Genomic DNA, 24740 nt, shown 5'->3' on the forward strand with positions numbered 1-24740 from the left:
AGCTGGCGGTGAAAGATATTTTGTCAGATGGTGTTGGCTGAGGTGCCAGGGTAAACAAAAACAATAGAAGCTCATTTTCAAATCAAATTGATATTTTTTGCCTTTCTCTACAACATCGTGAGCTTCTTCGCGTGTCTCTGTAGATCTTCCTTCAAAAAGTGTATATTTCAAATCTATGTACATTAATTACAATTACTCTTTTCTATTCAAGACCAGAAACACAGTATTATGTGTGTCTGGAACTAGCGTTCATGCCTTTACTTACTTCTATACTTAGCTCATACTGCAGTCGTTTTTATGTTTGAATATCAAACTATTTCTCGGCTCGGTTTTCTCTCTTCCCAACAATGATATAAATCTATGAAAGGAAGGTAATGAAACCATGACAGTTTTTGTGAATGATCCGTGTGGCATCATCTGCATAACTTTTACGTATGCTGCCCTACTCTATGCTGATTACGTGATAATAAAATGGGTTGTGATGCAAACAATGATAGACAGGTATGTATGTGAATTCCTCTCTCAAGCAGCATTTATAATATTTTTTGAATCTAGCATAATTTTCATTCTATAATCATAAAATTTATTGTCCAAAGAAAAAGAAAGGAATCTGATGAAGGTGCAACTAATCGGTATTACGTACATTTTTCCCCCTCTGATGCTACATCAGTAAAGCTGAACTATGAGCATCTTTCTTGGGGAAATCTTACTTGCATTTTCGCCCCTCTGTTAGTATTTGTCCTCTATGTCGTGATCACTAACGAAGACAACCAATTTTATCTCTAGTGTGACCTAAAAGTCACTTTTGCTCTCTTTTAATGCTTTGAAATGGGAAAACTGCAACTGGCGAAATAGCGTTTATTTTTGCAAAACTACGGTAATAATCACAAATTGTTTGTAAGATCGTGGTAAAGAGCACGTGAATTGCAAAAAAAATAAAAAACATTAATGTACAAAGCCATAAAAAAGTCATATTTTCAAAATTTCTGAATACAAAGGTGTCTCTAAAATAGGAAGGCTTAGAACTTTCTGCATCCCTGAGATCTGGCTTTCTTGCTGAGTCAGATCTGCGGAGCCATTTTTGGCAACTTTTGATTTAAAAGATGCTTCCATCTATGCACCCGCCTAGCAAGGATAGGTTACTCCTCCGTTGGTTGCAAGTTCATAATTTAGATTAATGTAAATGCAAAATGTCAGACTATGTGTCTCTTCAATCTTGTGAAATCTGGAATTGAAAGATATCATCAATGAAAGTTTCAAATGAAATCCTCAAAAAAATTGAGGTAATTCCAATTCATTCTTTTATTGTAAGCCCAAATGGGTTCGGGGATGCTTCATGAATATATTTAATTGAAGAACTCCTTTTTTTGCCTCAGCATTTAAGTCGAATTTAATTCGTGTCACAAATATACATGTAATTTTTCAACTTCCATATTGCATCCGTCTTAAAATGACTAGATATTTTCTATAGCTATTTCATACATGATCATTAATAAATTGTTGTGATCTTCTCTGTCTCAGCTTGTGGGCTCCAGTGCACGTAGTGCTGTTCAACACGCTTATATTTCTCCTGTCGTTTGCTCATCTAAAAGCGACTTGTTCAGACCCAGGCGTGGTTCCCCTGCCTCAAACTAAGATAGACTTTTCTGATATGCATTCAGGTTCGTTAGCAAGCACCTAATCTGCATTAGCAATTATTCTCCTCTGAACGTGGAGATGCTGAAGTGTTAAAATGGATGTATTTCTATCAAACGGAACTATGTGCATTATGACGTGAGCCCTGTTACGCACATATTCTTATGAGTCTCGGGGCTCATGTCTGAATGCACATAGTTCCGTTTTATATAAATACGTCCAAATGTACAACTCATAGGTTTTAGCTTATTCTATGAAATTTTGCACTGTTTACTTACAAATGGATTACATTTACTCATTGTAAAAACACTAACGTGCATAGGGATACTGATATGCACATCGTTTCTGAAGTGAGTGGGAAATTGCAGTTCCTAATTGAATGTAGTGCTAATGATGAATGAACTTAAAAAGACAAGTGAAAAACATAGTCAAGAACTTTGTTTCGCCTCAGTTGACTTAAGTAAGCTAAGGGCTTTTTTTTATCCGTGGAACGCATGGAACGCGATGGTAGCGCTTCAGGCTGGTTCAACCAGCCTGAATCAGCCTCAACCTACCTCGGAAGAGTGGTCCAAGCGTTCCACTGGAACACATGGAATGCACTGGAACGCGCCAGTGGAACAGGATAAAAAAGTGATGCGTTCCGTTGCGATCCACTGTGGTTCGGATTTAAAAAAAGCCCTCTAAGGTTTCATATTTTAAAAACATACTTAATGCACACTAGAAATACTCTTGAAGTTGTAGACTAGAACGGATCACAAAACTGGGTGAAAAACTAAGGAGGACGATGTGTAAAATTTCTCATCAAAACTTTATTTAGAGCATGATGGACGCATTAAAATTTTCCAAACTCAATTGATCAGTGAGATAATCATGTCTTGTCTACGTCAATTCAAACTTCCTGCTCACAAAAAGAACCAGAGTCTACTTGAGTTGAATCAACCTTTAAACTAATTTTGGTATATTTTATTTGTATATTATTGGTATATTATATTTTATTTTCAAAACCTCTAAAAAACAACTGAAATAATGCCATTTTGACTCTGTTTGTATTCTATCAACTCGAGCTTGACCAATTTACTTCCGTAGTTGTAAAACATAGGTAGTTCTAATTGGAAAAAAAAACTATTTTTTAAAACTAGTTTGTAGTTTAAAAAAACTATTTTTTTAAACTACATTTTATTCTTGTCATAAATACTGGTTATGCTGTGTCAGCTAATTTTTTTTTTACTAAAAACTCATTATCTACTGTTTCTAATAATGCTCGGATAATTAGGGCATTACTGTAGATTTAAAAGTAAAAAAATGTACTGCTTTATGACATCAATAGGCAGCATTTTCCATTTGAACGTTATGAACTGTAGCAGATTAGGTCATTTCGTCATATCTCCTCCAAATTGCTGAACTAAAAACCAAGGATATCCTTATGCTCAGTTCCTTCAGTAGGCTCCACTTAAAAATCAAATCAATCAAATTTCAGACACCTGCAAATCCTTTCTCGCTACATACTGGAGTGACAAATTCAAAATAGATTACACTTTAACAATAAGGAGGAAATTATATGACTCATCCTCTTTTAAAATGAAATTGTCAAGTACGGACTCAGTCATGGACAAAAATTGTAAGTTTCCCTCAGTTAAGCTCACGTTGAATTGCAACAGTAATATTTTTTACTGTCAACAGGGACAGAAGGTTTGCTGCAGAAGGAGAATTGGACGGTTTGTACCCGATGTGAAACTTATAGACCCCCAAGAGCTCATCATTGTCGCATTTGCAAACGTTGTATTAGGCACATGGACCATCATTGTCCTTGGTTTGTAAAACTTTTATATGCTGTTCCCCTTTCCTTCATGGTTACCTCATTTTCATTTATTCTTGCAAATTGAAAAAAGACTTAACATAATTCTATTGCCTCATCAGGTATCCCTCTAATGAGGTACATATATATCCATCTTTGGTGATTAGTTACATAAAAGAGTGTTTAGTCAACTTATGGCCAAAGTATCACAAGTGCTAATTACGCTCAGACGCTGTGTTGCCAGACATTTCAATAATGTTTTAAGTAACTTTTTTTTTAGGTTTTTGCACATGCTTCAATAAAAATTTCAAAGATTAATTTTAATAACAAAAGAAATATCAGGTATAATGTTCATTAGTTTTTCCGTCCAAAAATTAGACAAGTTAGAGAAGTTTGTCAATATGGAGGCTAAGTTCAAATGGTGGTTGTGACACTTCGGCCAATTTAGCTAAGGCAAAAAATTTACTCTGAAGAAATATAGAAATATGAAGAATAAGTCAACAGTCATAAATAATTACTATAGTTGATTTTGACCTTTTTAGTGCAGTAGGCCCTTCCTTGATCTGCAACTTACTTAGTACGATTCAAAAGTTTAAAATTAGGATCTAATACCAATCGTGGGTGGTTTGAGTGGATGAATTTTAAAGATTGGCCAACAAGCACATATTTTCAAGAGAATTATTTTCCCCTACCTGAGAATATTTTCTGAGTTCTTCAGAAAATATGTATCTGTCGGCCAAAAAACCAACTTTTTAGAATTTTTGTGCCCATTCAATTTGGTTCAGTATGGACTTAGAATTACATTCAAACTGTAATATGGGTGTTGAAACATTCACTGTCATGACGGGCATGAAAATGAAGGCGTTAAACATAAAAATGACTCAGCTTCAAATAGATGACATGTGTTATTCCAGACAAATTGCCTGTTGGCTGATATTTTAACTTTTTTGGACCATTTCTTCCAACTAACTGATGCCATAACCTCTTTCTAATGCTCTCTAGAGAATGATTAAGTCGGCATTTTGATCTTGTCTTATATTCTATCAAGTCAACTTAGTTTATTTCTGTCTATTAACTCAATTTTTCTTCCTGTGTCTGTTTTCCAATAGGATAAATAATTGTGTCGGTGAGCGTAATCAGCAATACTTTGTTCAGTTCCTGATGTATGTTGGTGTGCTCTCTCTCTATGCAATAGTCTTGGTTGCATTCTCGTGGATTAAAGAATGCACCTACTGTAGTGAAGAAATCAGTATCAAGCAGACAAGAATGTAAGTGTTAGTCCCTTTATCACAGTACCTATGCCCATCATTAGAATTGATAGGCGACTAGACAAAATACAAATTTAAGGATTCCATCCACGTTTTTTCTTTAAAGTTTCATTTAGAACATGATTTGTGCTGCTTCATAACCGAAACTAACTCTTAACGAAGTATCTATATATTCATTTAGCACTAGTCTCGAAAAATGCCATATTTTCATACTGTACCCAGAGACTGTTGGGGGTAATGTTTACTGTGAATTATGGTTTTTTCATGAACAGGCTGTTTGAATTTATGTATCAAAAAACGTTATTATCTTGGTCAGGAGTTTCTTTTAATAATTTTTGTCGCACAAATTGTGTTCTACTTGAAATATTCATGAGATAATATCGACTTTGTAAGTTGACAATCACATAACTTGGTTTGCGACGTCGCAGACTTCCTGTCATACTTTATTTTGTAAATGGAAAACTACTCAACGGTAGTTCTTTAATACTGCTGATTTTTCGTCTCTGTGCAAAGAAAATTCTGCAAAAACTTCAAGGAATGATGTCAACTTGCTCTCCTTAAAAAAAAAAACATTGAGGCGGAGATTTCCCAGACACCGCAAACGATATATGTGATTGTGGACTTACGCTGTGGATATTTATCTAATGTTTAAATTAGCATCTATTCTATTAAATACAGTGGCCCATCATTTTCCGTATTTTCATTTATAATTAAAGCGAAAAAAATTTCCAAGATATAATCTTGTTATTTCTTTTATATCCAATCGTAATAAATGGTTTGACATCTGAATCAAGTATCATGGGAAACAAATTGTTTCAGGAGAACATATAACTACTTACTTGTCTTTTCTTTGAAGGTAGGAAGGTAATAATTCATGATTATTTTAACTATAAGGTGCTCTTAACCCCCTGCAGACATTTTTGAAAATAATTAAAAGGGTTGGAAAATATAAAGAGAGAAGTGGAGTTTTGTGTTTTGAGAATTTGAGGTTAACACATTATCTCTTGGCATTGAATTTAGACTTCAGACTTCAGACTTTCAATCAGTTTTTTCACCGATACTTATCAAATTATAGCTCAACAAAAAGCTGTAAAAAACAGTGAGCTTATACTATCTAATAAGTCTGTAAAATCTTTTACCGGGGTGCTGCACTTTCAGTGTTTGCGAAAAGATTATTTACACAGTACATCCAGCAACTTGAAGGTGGTAATGGTAACTTGAGAAACTATGTGGCTATCTGTGTTTCTGTATCATTGTTCCATGATCACTAGTTTTCATCATAACAGTGGTAAGCAGCAGCAAGCAATAATAATGAAAAAATAAACAACATATCACTGATATTGGCAAATCTTCTTGCTATGTTAAAAAACAAAAATATGTAACAAGAACTGACAATCCTTGAAAGTCGAAAAAATCACCAGTCACAGATGGCAGCCATACACTGAGCAACTGCTGCACAAGAGGTGGCAGCTGATTTTGGGTCAGTTAACCAACAATAAAATCTTACAGAATTATCAAACATCCATCATAGAAGTATTATCTCATCTTCACAGAAAATATTACAATTAGCTGATTTTCACTATTTTTTAACCATCTGCTGAAGCAAAAAGACTACTCATGAAATCATGGGAACAAGCTATCATTTTCTATCATAATTCTTCAAGATTCAAGGTAGTGCCTATTCGGTGTGAGTAGTCATCAACGTTGATATGATGTTTTGAGATCATAAAAAGAGACCAATTCTGCCATTTATTTGGTGTTCTAACGTTTTGCGGCAGAAAAACGATCCAAAGGATCCAGTAAAAATTCAGTGTGGTGGTTCCTCAAGTTTTGAAAGGGCGCCTTATTGATGGAGGATGTTTTTAAATAAAGTATCAAACAACGGTTTTAAAACATTAAAATTTAGTTTTTTGCGACTCTCTAACGTTTGCTCAGCTGTGACAGAAAAACAATCTTAAGGATCAAACTGAAGTTTGGTGTAATTATTCCTTGATCAAAATGTGATCAAGAACGAAGGACAAAAGTCTATCTAATTTATTAATTCTTTCTTTTCAGATTGCACTGTGTGATATTAGTGATGGAAAGCACTCTGTTCGGAATATTTGTAACTGCCATACTGTACGATCAATTGGAGGCTATCGCCAAAAATCAAACTACCATAGAACAACTTCAATCAGGCTCAAGCTCTAGTTACAGTATGAGAAGAATGTGTTTTAGTCAGCTGTGTCGTTTTCCCTTCGAATATTCCCCCCTTTCGAATTCATCATCTTCATCATCACTTCATAGCCTCAGGAATTCAACAAATAAATCCTTATCTAGTGACATTGTTTGATTAATCTATGTGTTTTAATCTGGTCCAGACCTCTTGTTAGTTCTTTAAGTATGAAGTAAAGTTGATGAAAGAAGTCTAAGTGACAATAGCAATGATGTTATTACTTATATCCAAAGAATTTTCCCTCCTAAAAGGAGGCAACGACAGTGAATTTGAGGTACATGTCATTCTCATTTGATGTAACAACTGATTACGTTATAATCTTTTGACTCTTGCAACTGTCATTTGCATTCAGCCTATGAAAATTGCTGAGACACCAATTGGTGATCATATGATCATAGTCAAGGTGACATCATGGCTCTAAATTATACATAGTGTTTTCTCTATAGAGGGACAAATCTCACGTAGAGCACAATTTCCCTCTTTAAGTTATTCTGTTTGACGCAATACTAGTTATGTCTAATGAAGAAACATCTACAGATGCATTTCAAGTCTAATTAGACCTATCATGTGTGCGATTTTTCCCTCCTTAACAAGAATAATCTATGTAATGTATAGTCATGACAAACCAGATTTTGATTAATCATTATTTCCTCTCTCCCAGTAAGTTTAAGTAATGTCTGGCTCCCGCGGCCATGAGTTACAAAATTTTGTTAAGAATCATCGTAAGGTGTTTAAACTGTTGTATTGAAAATAAGATGCGTTAAGACAAAACTCATCATTTACATTATGCTGAAAAAAAAATTGTATGCAATTAAATATTTTATAGCAATGGACCACTGGACAAGGTACAAATTTCAGCATTATGTAATATGGTTTCTCATCAAAATTTCATGTAGAACATTCTACATGATTCTTCTAGAATCCTTACTGTGACAGTCTTTGATGTATGAAAATATGACAACCTCAATATTGGCGCTTTGGCTCAGCTATTGTACGGTGTTTACACTTTCAACAACATAGGGCGCTAAAGAAACTTCACTCGATTGAGAAGCCTACCAAAACCGGTATAGTATGCCTTTCGATTCAAGCAGCTCTTACCAAAATCGGTGTTGCATACCTTTTGATTCAAGCAGCTCCTGTTTTCTTATGTGAGGGAAATTTAAATTTCTCATTACCAATACAAAAATAAAAACGTTAAAATCGTGGTTGGATGCTAATTTTAGTGATTTTCATCGTGCAAATCGTCTTCCCAATAAATAATGCAGCAGATACACGTATCGAAATGCATAAAATCGTACCTTATCTAGTGGCCCATTGTCAAAGCTACTAAATGCACACTAAAATTTGACCCTATTGAAAATGCTTCAATTGAAAATCAAGCTGAAAATACATCAACTTTGTGTGTTGTGTCTGAGACTGACTAATCTTGTAGATCCTTAACAGACGTCCCTCTTTATGGAAATTATGTAAACTAATGGAATTTACCATTTTGATCAACACACTGATGTGATTTTCACTGTTACGAGTGGCCTTAGCTACTTGCAATTTTAATGACCATCTCTAAAAATTCTGGCTGTGATTTTATTGGAAAAAAAGAAAAAATTTAGTGTTAAATTTATATTGTTAGCGGCATCAATTTTGCTGTGGAGAATTAAAGTGGATGTCTTTTTTAAGTGCTGCAATGGAGATTTTAGGGTCTGCTCCTACATCCTTAAGTCTTGTATCCCGTTGTATTTTTTTGTTGAAACTTAAAATTCAGGAAAATCTTTGAAGGCAACAACAGGAAAAGCTTCAAAAGAACTTAATATAAGTATATTTTTGGTATTGCAATCCCTCAGTACCTCATTCATTCTATATTAATGAAGAATGTATTGTACTTTTGTTTCACATTTTTTTTTCTCTTTTTTTGTGTATTACTTTTAGAAACTATATTTTCCTTGTTTTTTTTTTCTGTTATGTACTTATGTAAGTCTAGTATGTATATGTCATTGTTTGAAACTAATTTTTTGTACAAAAAACTCATGAAATGAGTAAAGTATATCTAAATATATTTAAATTTTTTTAATATTTTGATATTTCAAGTAAATAGATTTTGAATTTCCTCATACATAACCTACTAATCAGCATAAAACAATTTCTGAGTTTTGATTCATGGTGTGGAAAGTTATGTTTAGTACTTAGACACATTCTAAATTTGTGCATGACTTTCATGACTATAGTCATGAAGTATTATCAATGGACCAAGTTCATCAGCAAGGAACCACTGAGAAAGAGAGGTTTGAAGTTTTTTTCCTGCATATAAGGCTCAATGTAGAAAATAAACTTTGACCCTTCTTGTAACGAACTAATTTATTTTTTTCGACTTTCAGTTTTTGGCAGGATAAAATGTACGGCTATAGGAACTCAAGAACATTTTTACCTATCTCAATTTTTTTGAAAATGTGGTTTAATTCCTTTCTGATACACTCGGTCCCAAAATCATTAACTCTCATAGACTTTTGGTTTGTCTAGAAATATTTAGTGCCAAATAATGTAATTTTTCTAATTAAAGATTATAATTTATTGGTCGGTTTTTCTATCAATATTAAAGTTATCAACAGTCTGCAGGCACTTGCGGCGAAAACCAGAACCTGGTAAAGATTCCTGATACACAATGCGCAAATAGTTTGAAACTTTGTATTTATAATTATGAAATGGTATCAATCGTATTCGAAAATAATTGTAATTAAGGGGCTTGGAAGACATGGTGCATAAGTGCAATTTCAGAAATTCGAGACTAGAGATTAGAGCCCAGCCGCCTCACCTGCGTGTCATAGCTCACTATGCTTGTATTTTAACAGGTGAGATACAAGAAAACAACTGAACCTCACTAAAAGTGCGTCAGATAAAAACAGGAAGGAATGGCGAAGGGGAAACAGAAATCCCGGATCATTTTGCGTTTTTTCATGTGGAAAAAGGAAGAATGGAAATAAAAATGTGCGCTCAGAAGAGTGACTTTGATCAAAATTGATTGTACGTGTTTTTTGGTAGTTGAAGGTAAGGTCTATTAGAATACCAAGCTATTTTGTCTGGAAGTCATTTGACGCAGAGAAAACAGCGAATGGGATGAGTGCATTTTTCGTTTAGGGGGGACAAGGGATAAGCGCGACCAACTGTCACTTTAAGTCCAACTGCTGGCCTCTATTAGGTTCCACTGAGCTGAAAATTTCAGACGATGTTCATATAGGTGCGAGACAAACACTTGTAAATTTTGAAGGTATTCAGAGCGCTCTAGGTATAGGTCCGAGTAAAATCCAAAACTTTAAACTTGTTTTTTTCGTAATAATAAAAACTGCACTTAAGCATTCTTGTCTTCCAAGCCCCTTAATTATCATATGAATGCATCTGAAGTTTACAAAAATCAGTATTTTAGAAGGTGTCCAGAACATGTTGATTCGAATTTGAGAACTGCGAACATGAGGAGTGTTGAGTACCAAAAATGGTCAAAAAAGTCAAAAATAAGACTCTGAAGAGTTCCGGGTTTCCGGTGGAGTGTTTCCGGCTGAGCTTGTGTTTCCGCCGAACCGACCCTTTTCCGGTTCGACCATGGGCCAATCTCTGATTGGTTGGTAGATCAAAATTGGCGGGAATTCGAACAACAATAACAACATGCTTAAAAAATTTTGCTTTTGTACTGTGTTTTTCAGAATTTCACGGAGGAAACTTTGTTTCACTGGCGTCTGTTCAAAGTTTTTACATGAAGCTTTGAACTCTGCTGCTGAGTAAGTTCAATGTGTTTTATTCATGTATTATTTCTTTCACGCAAAGAGTGGTCAAGGAGTATGCTTGCGATGGTCATTTAAATTTTGAGGTTATGTGAGGTTGATTCGTGCAACAGGCAGAAAGGAATTACTCTTGAATCATATTTGGGTGGTGTTCTGTAATTCTGTCATTTTTATCATGCAATACTAATATTATCACAAGTGCAGTAACCTTTTGGTGTGCTACCTCAATTCAGTTCTGTGAAGGTTTCATTTCACCTAAGATTTTCAATCGAAGGCTCCCTAGTATTTGAAAATTGAAACGGTAACTTCTGTATCTTACTCATATCTCTCTTCATTAGCAAATCATGGCTAGTTACGACGAGGATGTCGAAGTCTTTAACGAGTCTGCTCCTCAAACCTGTTATCTAAAAAGCTTAGGTTTCGATAACACTGATTATGTGAGTATGGCTGCTCTGAATGGACCATCGCAATTGGAGCACCCCAGTAGAACAAAGGATGTATTTTCTGCAGTTTCCTCAGCTTGCAGAGTCTTCAAGAAAATCTGCAGTTTCATTAAAGAGGCATTTATTCCGAGCACAGACTATTCTATTGATATTGATATCATCAAACACAGTGGTTTGTTATTCAAGGAAAACGCTGTGTTGGTTGAGGAATTTTCTCCGCCAAGCACTCAGCATCCAACATATGTTAACATCAGCATCATTTTACCTTTGAGTCTTGTGGTATTATATTTCAAGAAACCCAGTAAAATTCCACTTGTAACAGTCTTAGGTTTCTCTTCAATTTATGTGGTTTTACACACTGTCAGACTTCGTAACAAATCCACCAATCATGACCGGACTGAAGGTTTGGTGTCTGCGCTAAAGCAGTTCAACAAAAAGTTTCTTAAATCACTTCAGTTCATCGCTGAAAATGATAGGAAAATGATGATGAATCATTCAAATCTAACGAAAATTGAAGTTAGAGGCTTTAACACCTATAAAATTTTGGACCCTTCTTGGTCTCATTTTAAGCTCCTTGTAGCGAAATCAGCCCTATCGATTTTGCAACATCTTCATTCTCTTTGTAGAGACTTATCGAAAACACTAGCGATCCATGAGTGCACTGGTTATCCTTCAATTTGTTCGGTTCCTTTCTCTGAACTGGGCGTCTCGGATATTGAAATGGAAAGCCATCAAGCTTATGTTCGTTACCTAAACAAATTGAAGATATTATTGTTTCTTATGGAATCAGAATTCTTGAGCTTTATTGCTATCAATTTATCAGACAACAGCTTGAATACAAATTCCCAAGCAAGCCACATATTTTCGGCCATAGAAAACTCTTCAAAAACCCTTTTAGAGTCCCTGACTAGCATCGGAGCTCATTTCGATCGGCTGTACAGTTCCAGTAAAGAAGAGATGCAATTAAATAAGGGAGATGCTTTGACTGATACGGATCCTGATATCATCAAATTATTTTTGGAGACTAGGGCTTTGGCTCATTCAAGTTTATCCATTTCAATGATGTCCCGGAACTTAGAGAAAGTCTTAGAAAGTGAAATACAAACTATGAAGATGGACAAATCCAATATTATAACACTCATCGATGAGTTGATTTCTAATATTGATGATGAACTAGTATCATTGCAGCGCAAATTAAAATATCTTACAAAGATCGTATCATCTATTCAGGAACCCTCAAGTGATGCATCTCGTACTCATTGTACCCAAGGAAATCTAGTTTCAAACAAAGAGCTGGAGGTCAGCGAAGAAGTTGGAATCGAAGTTGGCCATTCAGATTTCAATCCCACAGAACCAGATGATGTTTTCTTAGGCTTTTCAGAGGGTTTCACCGAAAACCTCAGCTCAGGAGAAGAAGACTATTTCCTAGAAGAAAATTCATATAGTGCAGCCCTTAAAAAATCGTCAAAAATACTAATCAAAGAACTGAAACTGAAACTCCAAGATAAGAAAATTGAAATGGACGAAAGAGAAAAAATAGCTCTGCAGAGGAAAAATATTCCTGATTTGATAGAAGATGATAATGAGTTACTCAATTACTTCGGTAATAAAAGTTTCAGTGCAGAAAGAGTAGAAAATACCAACTCGGAAGACAAAAATGTTGCTGGAAAGACAGCACCGTTTGTGTTAACACTCGAAGATGAGATGCGTTGCACTCATATTAAATCTGTAAATCCAGAAACCAGCGTGGAAGACCGAGTTCACGAGTTTAGGGAGTTGATTCCTCCTCTTCCCTCTTGTCCGAGTGCAAGACCAGATCAAAACATGAAAATTTCCGAAGCAGAGGTGACAAATTCAAATTTAGATTTGCAGGTGGATGTTGCTAAGAATGGAATCGGAAGTTGTAATCCTGAAAAATCAGTCGTCAGGGATTCTTGGAAATCATCGCATCCACCATTGGATGAATCTCCTGTATCCAAGCAAAGTTTGCACAATCCTTTAGCAATGAATATCACAAACATCTCTCGTGTTTGGAATCAACAGCTAAATCGAACGGAAGAATGTTTTGGTTCTGATAGTGATTCTTCCTCTGATCATGAACTTGTTTAACAAGATTAATTTTAGATTTTTTAGGTATGCTCATTCTGAAAAAAATACTTTATTATTTTTTTACGTTAGTATTTTAAGATTCATTTTGATTGTAGGAATGAAGGGGAGTCGGGCTTTTTAATATTTAATATCCGTATAAATTGGCACACTTCAAATCATAGAGTATTTTAAAATCTCATTATTTTGAATTTTCTTGGGAGCTGTTTCCAATAGTTCGGAATTTTGCTAATTCCAAATCTCTTAACAAAATTTAAAAAAATCCTCGGTCCCTATAGTTTCAAAATTTGCTTGGGTGCTGTGTACGGTCTACTGGGGTGGTTGATGTCAATTGCAGTGTTCTCTCATAGAGTCATTTCCATCTATACTGGTCATAAAATCTTGACAGTTAGACGAATTAAGTTTTTGCCAATCTACTTGATTCGTCCATTAGAGCACTAGTTTATGGCTAACACCATTGACCCACTGATAACCAGTAGCGTGAAAGTCTCTTCGTTTTTTCTTGGTTCCCAATTATTAATTTTAATTTTTTTTTAAGAGAAAGTTCTCTTGATTTGCTGAGATGTTAAAAAAAAAATGAGAGATGTCAATAAGGGTTTAGGAGTTCACAAAATCCTGCTGTCTCAATGCCTAACAAGTCTATCACATGGTCAGAAACCTTTTGCACTCTTGTATAATACTTTTTAATTGTGAATAATTGCCGGTTTTTGACCAATCGGAGTTTGACGAGGAATTCATTTTCATTATAATTTACAGGAGACAAATTGGTGGCCAGCAATGTTAATCTACCCACCATGATGGAGGAACCACTTAATTCAGGACTATCTGATGTTCAGACAGTTTGGCTTGCTGTTCAGTCTGCCATCCCAGTTGTATATAATCAGTGTATGAAAGGCGGAAAAATTGCAGAAGAAAAAATACCTTTCCTCATATCACTCATCGACAGACTAACTAACGCAGAATTTAAAAATTGCTACGCCAGGAACTTCAAGAATGAGGATTCAACCAAGGAAGATGAGCATTTAGGTCAGTTTTATGAATAATACTATGAAAAAATTTAGCCTCAGTGGTGCATTGGTTGAGGCAGACTGCTGTCTGTACTGAGGTCTGGTGCTCACTCCTCAGTGGTGACGGGATTTTAAGGACACTTAAGAATCCTTTGTCGTTGTTGAGGGTGACGATGCCACTCCATTACCCTGTCTTTTCCCCGAGAGGTGACAGGGTTGATGAGAGACATGACCATGGGTAGTAGTAGTATGTCACCACTGTTTAGCTGTGTTGTGATCAAATCAGAGACCACAGCGTATGCAACTGTACCTATGAATGAGAGATTGCAACAACCGAGTCCAACTCGATGGGAGCATAGCTATGCTCTGCTCAAGATACTCAGCAGCGTCAACCACAGTCGTTGATACACTTTAAAATTGGCATATCTGATGGCTGTTGAAAGTGCAGAAAAGAGACAATTTAAGTGACTGTTTGCTTTCAAGGTATCAAATAATGCATCCTGTGCCAGGACTTGATTATATAGGCGTGAGACTGTAACCTCGGTAACAACGGAACGACTCAGTTAAGTTTATCTTTGCTTGGGTCTCCCGAAAATACTCAAGACTCCAATATGTTTTAATGTGCACTTAATGCTCTGATTCTAGAGTGAATTAGTGGTTTGGGAAGCAAGTCACTTGGTACAAATTCTTTATGTGGAGTAAAATCTAATGAGTAAGGGGGCAAAATTTTACACGAGCAAAGACTTGAGATTTGAGGCTTATCAGTCAGTGCTTAAATATTTTCAATAGCAAAACAGTTTTAGAGGAGTATTTCTGTTCTTTAAAACTTTAATCATGTAACTCTTTGATAATGTTCAACAAATTTTAGAGGTAGGAATTGAGAGTTGGTTGTCTTAATTTTTCAGCTTTTACAACTTGGCTGCTAGGACAGCTGGTCCTTTTCCTTACAGAATTTGACATGGAATCTGTGTACACCAGCTCAAAGCGTGCTCAAATTTTCATTCTAGAGTCTATGCTGAGCTGGACCCCTTGCATGTTCATTCAGATCGTCAGCTTTTATCTTGCCGCTATTGAAGGTAAACATTTCCTCCCTGAAAATTTTATTGAAAATGTTTGTCCGTGGTGCTTAACAGAGAAAAATGATGATGTTTCTTTCTCTTTCTACTTAAGTCTCTGTTCAATTGAAACCAAAAATATTTTTCAAGGAGCTAGTCAAGACAGTATTGATTGAGAGTTGAGATTGAGTTTGAAGGGTTCATTACTTTTCAAGCCAAAAAGTCATGAGCGCTTGGATATAGAATATTTCATGGATTTTTTCAATTTTCTCTAAAGATGAAGGTGTCCATCTTAGAGTAGGAACTTTGAAAATGACTGTTTGGTTTACCATCCGAAAGTTAGGGTGAAAATATGTAATCAGGTGTTGCTTGGCTTTCTGTGGCACTAAATTAAGCATTCTCCTTTTACTTCTACCCATCAAAAATCATTCATCAATTTTAGAAGTCTACTAACCTTAAATTTTGAGACCCAGGAAAAACAATTCTTCAACTTTTTTAAAATTTTAAATTTATTTTACTGCTTTAATTCATGACAAATTTTTGTTCTAAAAAATGCAAGTGCTCCTTTGAACATTTAGAATTTTTTAGGATCTAAATTTTCAGTAGACGTACTTAAGTGAATATTCAGCAATAAAATTGAGGGAGACACAGTCTTTTGCAAGGCAATTCATGATAGCGATATGAGGAGAATAATCCTTAATGAAAATACTTACTTATAAAATATGTACTAATACAGGTAATAATTTCCTTCCAGCTCTTCATCCCATTCGCATAAATTGACAAGTAGACTCATTATGGCGCGCCTGGGACTTCAATGCATTGTCAAGTTGAGTGGCATCATCTCGGGGCGCTGCAAGACGATTGTTTTTGTCTGGTTTCTCCATTTTTTTTATAGATGGTGTCATTAGCATTGTTCTAAAAATCATTCTGGAGCATTTTTTTGCTAATCTGAATGAATTGTAATGATTCTTCTTCATATGGAGGAGCGAAGTATTTTTATTGAAAAATATCATTGTATTTCTAGGCGTGGCCGTAAAATTAATCATTTCATGTGAATGGGGAGCATGTTTTTTCAAATGAAGGGCGGGCAATAGTTTGTTCAAAGAGGACTTGAACCCCTTCCGAACCCCTTCCTTTGAAAAGAGTTATAACATGATAAACCATAAAAAATAGCTCCTTGCTTTCGATCTGAATATGTTAAATTTCAGCATATTAATGTGTCTGCATTTTGTTTTGTTTAATTTATTTTCCTCTTCTAGATCTCTTGGCCTTCTATAAAATTCGAGTTGAAAAAGTTGGCACTTTAGAAAAGACTTCTCCACAATTTCACTCCTCACAGACTTTCAAATGGTTTGTTCCAAATGCTGTATCTACCTTACCAGATTGTTTCAATTTTGAACAAAGTCTTTTTGGGATTAGAAGTGTTTCGCAATGCACCAAACTTCTTGAACAACTTTTAAAGGTACCTTTTAATATTATTTTAAAAGCAGATTTGTTTTATTTGCAGCAACTCTCGCAATCTTATTCAAGGAAATAAAAATGCCTCATCTTTCATTTCAGGCAATTTGAGTTAGTGCCAATATAAATGACAATGGTATTCCACATGCCCTAAACATATTTAACTCATTAAAAATACAGGATCAGTTTTTTGTGTAACTTCGTCAGCTCGTATGTCCCATTGCAATCAGTTAGTGTGGCATTGAATGCAATGTGCAGCCTCACCTGATTATGTTTCTCACATTTTAGGAGGCAGTGTAGCAAAAGTCTTGTTTCAACTATGAGTAGTCTCTGTTTTTGGGAAATTTGCTTCCAATACAGTGTAAGCAAAAAGTATGGATACTTGTTAATACTTCAAGAGTTGTTGCAGGTATGGATTTGCGATTTGAACGAGATTCCTTCAAATAAAAGTTGGAAAATTTTCAAAGAGGGTTGTGACCCTTGTCCTCCATTGGACAAGGGGCAACTTTCGAATCTCAAATTGGACCCCCGACAGAGTGATACCTCGTTGGACAAAGACATTTTTGGCATCAACCACAGGTTGCTATCTATATCATAGCCGCAAAATGGCGGCTGGTTGAAGGTCCAAATGGCGGGAAAGTGATTTTTTGGATTTTTATTGGCCGATTTGGAGGAAACTTGGTATGCCAAAATACCTAGGTATTTTGGCATAAAAAAATCGAATCTGTTTTAATCAGAATTCAGAAATATTGCATTGTTTTCAAGATGGCAGCCTTAAAAATGGCGAGAAGCCGGTATGATGCTAACAAACTAAGTTTAAAACATTTCAAATAAATCAAAAGTTATAAAATAGGGCTGTTTGTGAGCGACAGACCTAGTGCAGGAATTCTACTGAATAACATGAAATTATTTTCTGGCAGGTTTTGTCTTCGCAAGTTTTTTGTGTCATTAACTTGGGTCGAGATTTATGGCCTCTGGCGTTAAATATCCTAGACTGTGTTTCGGAGGTTAATGTCAGGCTAGCTACTCTCGACATCACCATTCAACTTCTGCAGCACAAAGGATACCCTGAAAATAATTCAGTAAGTTCTTTATAGTTTGCTGTAGGCCAACTATTTTTATTTTTATTTCTACTCCGGACAGTTCCAAAACTGCTAAAAAAGTGTTTTGTTTTTTTGTAGAAATTAGTCAAGGAAAAAGAGACTAATTTCCAACTGGTAGTAATTTTGAAAACTCTCTTTGTGTTATAACTATAAAACAAAACGAACCTTATTGATAGGACATGGAAAGGACATGCAGTGCCACATTGGCCTGAAAACACATCCTTTGTCAATACATGGTGACTGGCTCCTGTGGTGTGTTCAATGGCTACCCCAAAAAAACAGAGAGTTGACCCGCTTAGAGCTTTTCTTCGATCACCAATCTGGCAATGTCCACTTTCATTTGAAAATATGCTTTAAAGCACTGAAAAATGCATTTCCTAGTCCCAATTCTTCTTGAAACTGGCTTGTGACAAGTGAAAAATTTCAAAGCCTATCAAGTTCAGGTCACGGCACTTGTAAAAGTTGCATTAATTGGTGCAGAATTTTTTTGAAAAGAGGCCTTATCCCTTATCCTATTGCTCCTTTTTTGACGCTTCAATAATTGCCAAATTAATTTACACATCATTTTTGTTTCAAGTTAAAAAATGCATTTTTCCAACAAATGGAGCAGCTGCTCAAACAAGCATGTACCGAAAACCACCTCAACTCAAAAAACGACAAGCTATGGATCCGAGTTGTGAATTTATTAGATGAGGTTATCGTCATGAAAGGTTCTGGAAGTAATGTCGTCAATGCATCATTACTTAATACATTATTCATCGTCATCAACAATGAGAATGTTTCACTACTATGCAGTAAGTACAAAAATGAAGTCAACAAAAATCCTTCAGCTTTTAAAACTTCGATTGCCATGGTGTCCTCGGACCCTAGTCTATGACGCTGTTTTGGTCCATCAAATTGGTGATTATACTTGTTGAAGTTTGGTAGCTTCCGAAACCCTGCTCGCACTGTCAGCTGGTTTCCCACATTACTGAACGTCGCTCAATTGGTTTCCAGTGAATTTTTCTTCCATGATGTATCTCAACATGATTTTATCTCTCAGTAATGCATATGTTGCTTTGGTTGTTCTATATGTTCCTAAAACCATGGGGAAAAAAAGCATAGCAAGCACCGCTGAGGTGGATTGTGGCATTCCATGTGGTTTTGATACGACAATATTTTGGTCGGTAAGAATGAAAGAACCTGGCATTTGAACAAAGCACGTTATTTTCAGCTGATCTATATGTTTCAACTCTCAAAATGTGATTCAATGATTAGGAAATATATCATAATATTGCCTAATGTTTCCATCAAACAGAGTTATGAAAAATTGTACATTATTTTCTTGCGCAAGATTAAGGGCATAAATCTTTTTTTATTTTCCTCTCTGGTTTGTTATTTTCCCACCCTAATCCTAATTATGTTTTCTTGCAGTTTTTACTTCTTTTGAAGTTTTTTTCTTTTCCAGATGAGTTCTTGATATCAATGTGTGATTTTGTGAAGTATCTTCTCGACATAACTCCTGAGTTTTTTGAAACCTCTCTGAAGTTGGATTCTTTATTTTGCAAACTACCTGTTTGTCCCGTAAGTTTCTAGTCTGACACTACCTTTACAATTAATGGGATAGAGAAGGTTTATTAGACCAAGCTGATCTCAAGAGAATTCTTCAACTGCTTGTATCATGCCATGATGATTCCAGGGTTGCAAAAACCCCTCGACCATGCGACCGGGCGGGGCTGCCAGGCGCATTTGGTTGCGTGTGAAAATGAAAATGGGGAGGCCCCAAAGTTGGTGTTTTCAAATGGAAAGCCGGCAAAATTACCATTTTTTGCAAAGCTGCAGTAATAATCACAAATATTCTGAAAGTTGCAGTAAAAACCACTCGTTTTTTTGCAAAATTGCAGCAATTTACATGTACAGAGCCGCAAAGAAGTCATATTTTTGAAATTTCTGAGAAAAGGAGGGTTTTTAAAATCGGGAGGCCAATTTGAAGGATGGGAAGGCTGAGATTTTTCTGTATCCCTGGATGATTCCGTCATTTATGTACTTTGTGATTGCTGCATCCATTGCTTTAATTTGTATCCTTGAAAAGTAAATTATTATTATTGATTCAGGTAACAAATCACAAGCCAAGAAAGTTCAGGTAATGAATAACTTTGGTTTCTTATCATTCTAATGTCTTGCTTGTCAAAAATTAAAGGTGGGCTGGAGTCAAATCAAATCAAAATTGTTATATGCGTCTTATTTCGGTTTGTATAAATTCATGATAATCTATGGAAAAAAAAGAAACAAGAACAAATTACTCAGAAGTAAAATTTAAATGGCCAAAGTGCAAATCCATGTGATTCCATAGCGACGTTTCAAAATTTCCACTCATGCTTTATTTTTTCAATAAGAAACAAGCCACCTTAATAGCTTGAAATGTATACAGAATCTTCTGCTGACAGGGAGAAAAATCATGAAAGTTTTGAAGACTTCACATCAACTGGTTTTTCAAGAAAAATAAATCTGTGTTGTCATAGTCAGGAAGAAAGAGAAAATGACAGAGAATTTTAAAAAGTCAGGGAAAACCTGGAATTATCAGGGGAAATGACAAAAGTGTCAAAGAAAAATTGCTAAGTGACCTTTATTTGCTTTTTGATATTGATTTGGCATTTTGAAAAATAGATATTTCACGGAAACTGTTTAAAATCATATCTTTTTTACCATCTTTTATATGTTCAATTACCAGAGAATTTTACCAAAATGTGTCAAGGAAATCAAGAAAAATTTAAGGAGAATTCATTTTCTTAATTCTGTGGCATTCCTAAAAAAATAAAGTGTGACAGGAAGTCTTCAACATCCCTCTTTCCTCTTTCCTCCACACTTTAATATTTTTTCTTTTCATTTCAGCATTTATTCATGATCCTGGAGTACATTTATTTTCGGAAAGTTAATTTGCTCCACAGTGAAAAAAGTAGTGCCAATCTAGATCCAGATGCAGATTATTCTAGGTAATTTGTCCCTTTTTTTTCTTCATTTTAAGTCAATTTTTTCCTTTGACTTCCAAATACAAAGTGGACCACCAGACAAGGTAAAAACTTAAGCACTCTGATTATTTTTCTGTTTCAATTTTTTGTATTCAACACAATTTGCGCAGCAAAAATTATTGAGACTAACTCCTGACCAAGATATTAAAGGTTTTTTTGTGCATTGGATTTGAAAAGTTTAAATCTCCTGCTCACATGAAGAAGCGAAGGCTACTTGAATCAAATTGCTCAATTCTATGGTTATAGCAGGCCTCTCAATCAAGTAGTAACACCCCCCCCCCTCACCATGCGTCCTTAAAATTGTAAGCAACTTGCAATAGCTGAACGGAAGCGCTGAAATTGAGGCTGTCGCATTTTCATTTGAGAGTCTGTTACGGTAATGTTCAGCGAGCGATTCGACTCATATAGATTATTGTTATTTCTATAAGCAGGAAGTTTGAATTTTTTCATAAAAAAACATTAACATCTCTGTTAGGAGTTACTTTCAGTAATTTTCGCAGTACAAATCGTGCTCACATGAAATTTAGGCGAGAAAACACACATCATAGTGCCTAAATTTGCACCGTGTTTAGTGGTCTATTTCCTATCATACCATTCGATTTTAATGTGAGCCCTTATCTTATTTATGTACCACGAAAAAAATTCTGCCTTGGTAGTTCCCAAATCTTTGGGAAAAATTTTTACTTGATGGATAGGTTTAGTATTTTCCTGGAGGTGAGCCTTTTATTTGTGGGCAAGTCTTTCTAATTTTTTTGTCAAGAAGATACCAGCTAATATTTGAGTGAAAGTATTAGTAAGTTTCAGATGCATGTACATTTGTCATGTGACATAATCTAACTTACCCTTTTTATTCTCTTTTGCAGTATCCAGAAAATTGACACCAAAAGTATCCTCAATACCACAGCCATTTGGAACAGAGCTGTGAATGTAATGGAAGAGAAAGTATTCACAAAAATCAGTCACAATGGTGATTCATTCCCGCCCAATTCTCATCTGAGTCTTGAAGATAGGAAAGCTATTCGCCTACTCTATTTCTTCTGCAAGACCATTAGTAATTTAAGTTTTGAGATCAGTGTGAAGAATAAAGTTTCGTTCTTAAGTGGCAAATTAAGTGACGTTCTCAAATGTTTGATGTATGGGCTCTTAAAGGAGTCTAAGCCTGATGTGACTTTGCTCAAAGATTGTTTGTTTGTCCTAAATCAAGTCGTAACAATCTCTGGGATTAATAATGAGCCACCAGAAGTCATTCATTTGCTGGCTGCATTTTCATCATTACCTTGGATCTTGGATGAGGATGTGTTTGCCAAATTCCCGTACACCATCGACGCAAGCTCCTTCAATTTATTGAAAACCATTGGATTGAAGTATAAAACTGAATTATGTAAGTGAGATCATCAGTTGTCAAATTGATCTGTATGCATCTATTTACTAGTTCAATGTCAAAGATTAAGAGTGTAAAACTTCGAAGCATAAAAAAAAAATTAACTTCACCATCGTTCATTCCCCTCCTCCACTGAAATATAGATTTAAGCACAATAATAATAATAATAATAATAAGAACACTTACTCTGCCTCAGTTTCTCAAAAATAAATTTCCTAGGCTGTGACGAGTCACCTACAATGCGGGAGTGAAACTACCCACTACCATACGGCCAATCAAACGGAAATAGTCCTCATACTTAGGAGCATTGTTTATCCCTGTATGAGGGAATATAGCAATCCTGCTCATGCTGGTACACAGTGTCAATATAAAAAAAGAAGAAAATGTTGGAAACTACAGATTTTCATTGCGGAATTCGCCCCAGAAACTTTGGGAGGTATCGCAGAATGATGAATTCTAGACGATGGAACAGTTGACCTCTGGAGGGATTGTCCTACGAATAGTTGAATGCTACAGTTTTTGGTATGTGAAAAACCATATACATAAACTCGCATAAGAAATCGTCCCTGCAGAGAAATAATGCTTCCTCCTGTTCGTGACCCACCATCTAAATCGGAAAGGATTGATTAAAATGTTATAGCTCATTTGGCATCTGGGTTTACCTCTTTCACTAAGTTAACAAAGCCTTGTAAAAACTGAGTAATCGAGGCACTCAAATAGATAGAGTTTGACCAATACGTCCATTGAATTAGAAACAACTGTAGTAACGAACTCCGTAAGTCCATCAAATAATAGTGGAATCTTTGTGAAATATTTAGTCATGTGGTCATTACATGATTTTTCCCTTGGTTTCAGGCGATCAAAATCTTCGTGCGGACCAGTTAGAATGCCTTGCCTATTTTTCAAGCAATATTTGCTTCCAGTGGAGGTTTGCCTTGTATCAGACTTTCTCCAACGATGCGTTGTATCAACGTGTCATCTTCAATTCGCTACCTTTTATGATCCTTAACTGTCAAGGCTCAAACCAAGAAAAAATGTCACAGTTCCTCTTTTCAATTGTAGACTTGTGTAAGAGGAGCATCACAATTCACTTGGAATTTTCAGAAGCTCTTCCGAACATTTTATGTGCCCTGTCTTTTGATGCTTTCTTGAAAAGGTAAATTTTGTCAGAATACTACTGTTATAACCTTCATCACTTATTCCAAATGATGTTTTTTCCTCTTTACTGTAACGTCACAGCTACATTTTAGAGTTTATTTTTCTGATGTGATAGATTTAGAGCTCACAGAAAAAGCCAGATTGATTTGGCAAATAGATTGATGCTCTGTTATCATCGTTGTAGATAATTTTACCTGTCTTTGCAATATGTACTTTAATGAGGTTTCATTTTAAATATTTTCAAAGAAGCTCCAGGAAAATCTTCCTATTTTGCTTTCAGTTTTTTAGAACTTGAAGGAAAATACATGAATCACTTGCAATAACTTTGATACTTATTGTTAAATCAGTATATCTTGGATTTGCTCTATGTGGAGCATCTCGGACACCCCAACTGTATTTGGTTTTTTTTTTCCTCCTTAGGAACTCAAAAATGAAACTGAACATAAACTGTCGTATCTGCAGAAACAATGACTGCACCAAATTCAAGCAAGGCGGGGATGTGGAGCTCAACAATTTCCTGGAAACATTCACTGCTAGATACTACACTGATTTTGTTCAGGGATTAATCCTTGAAACCTCCTCTTCAACTAAGGAACTATGTCGTTTGCGCAAGAATATAATTTGTTCCTTACCATATTTAACCAATCATGTGCCAAAAAAGTTCTGTGAAGCTTTCTTACACAGCAGTATGAAATTTATGGATGATGTTGATGCTGACAATCGGTTTATGTTCGCAAAAGTAGTCAAGTACACAATCTTCAACAACCAGTGGCTGAAGAAAGTTATTAGCGATAAAAGCTGTTTGAAGAAGTGGTCCCTGTCAGACAGAGAGGTTTTCTTTGATGCAGAACCCTTCTATGAGGTATTTAAGAGCACTTGCTATGAAGTCATCTGCAACAGTCTCCAAAGTGCTGGCATGGATAAACAGATATCAGTCATGGAGACACTTTTGAACATTGGCAGGTGAGTCCTAAAACAGATTCCTTGAAACCTGCACTAATAACAACCCATTCCAAACTCAAATATGCACTATTGTCAAAGCCTGTTGTTAAAACTGCTGTCGAAATGTAGTTAGTTTCTATTTCGTTTTCCGCAGTAAGTATGTGTATATTGACATTGAAACTACAAAACCGCTAAGCACGGATATTAAGGTTGTCATATTTTTGCACTGCAGAGACTGATATGGTAACGTTTAGTGGGCAATTGAATCGCGTAGATAATTGTTTTTTTCTATGAACGGAAAGTTCGAATTTATCCATCAAAAACGTTAATCTCTTTGTTAGGAGTTAATTTCAGTAATTCTTGTCGCACGAATCATGCACTTTGTGAAATTTTACTAAAAAA

At 35.4% G+C, this 24740-nt stretch overlaps 2 protein-coding genes across 2 annotated transcripts in view; both read left to right on the forward strand.

Moving 5' to 3' along the window:
• Positions 1-64: 64 nt before the first annotated feature.
• On the forward strand, positions 65-8991 carry LOC140225795 (palmitoyltransferase ZDHHC3-like). Its single transcript, XM_072305723.1, has 5 exons — positions 65-501; positions 1522-1661; positions 3316-3445; positions 4540-4698; positions 6754-8991. The coding sequence occupies exons 1-5, from the start codon at positions 383-385 to the stop codon at positions 7028-7030; spliced, it is 825 nt and encodes a 274-aa protein (XP_072161824.1). The 5' UTR covers positions 65-382; the 3' UTR covers positions 7031-8991.
• Positions 8992-10518: 1527 nt separating this feature from the next.
• The window catches only part of LOC140225800 (serine/threonine-protein kinase ATR-like), a 28616-nt gene continuing 14394 nt past the window's right edge, over positions 10519-24740 (forward strand). Inside the window, 11 exon segments of the mRNA XM_072305728.1 lie at positions 10519-10674; positions 13983-14252; positions 15139-15309; positions 16548-16750; positions 17667-17828; positions 18427-18643; positions 19297-19412; positions 20721-20821; positions 21721-22238; positions 23094-23394; positions 23817-24359. Of these exon segments, the coding sequence (XP_072161829.1) occupies positions 14021-14252; positions 15139-15309; positions 16548-16750; positions 17667-17828; positions 18427-18643; positions 19297-19412; positions 20721-20821; positions 21721-22238; positions 23094-23394; positions 23817-24359 (2564 nt within the window). The 5' untranslated portion in view covers positions 10519-10674; positions 13983-14020.

This window comes from Bemisia tabaci, unplaced genomic scaffold (assembly GCF_918797505.1).
Source record: "Bemisia tabaci unplaced genomic scaffold, PGI_BMITA_v3".
Classification (NCBI taxonomy): domain Eukaryota; kingdom Metazoa; phylum Arthropoda; class Insecta; order Hemiptera; family Aleyrodidae; genus Bemisia; species Bemisia tabaci.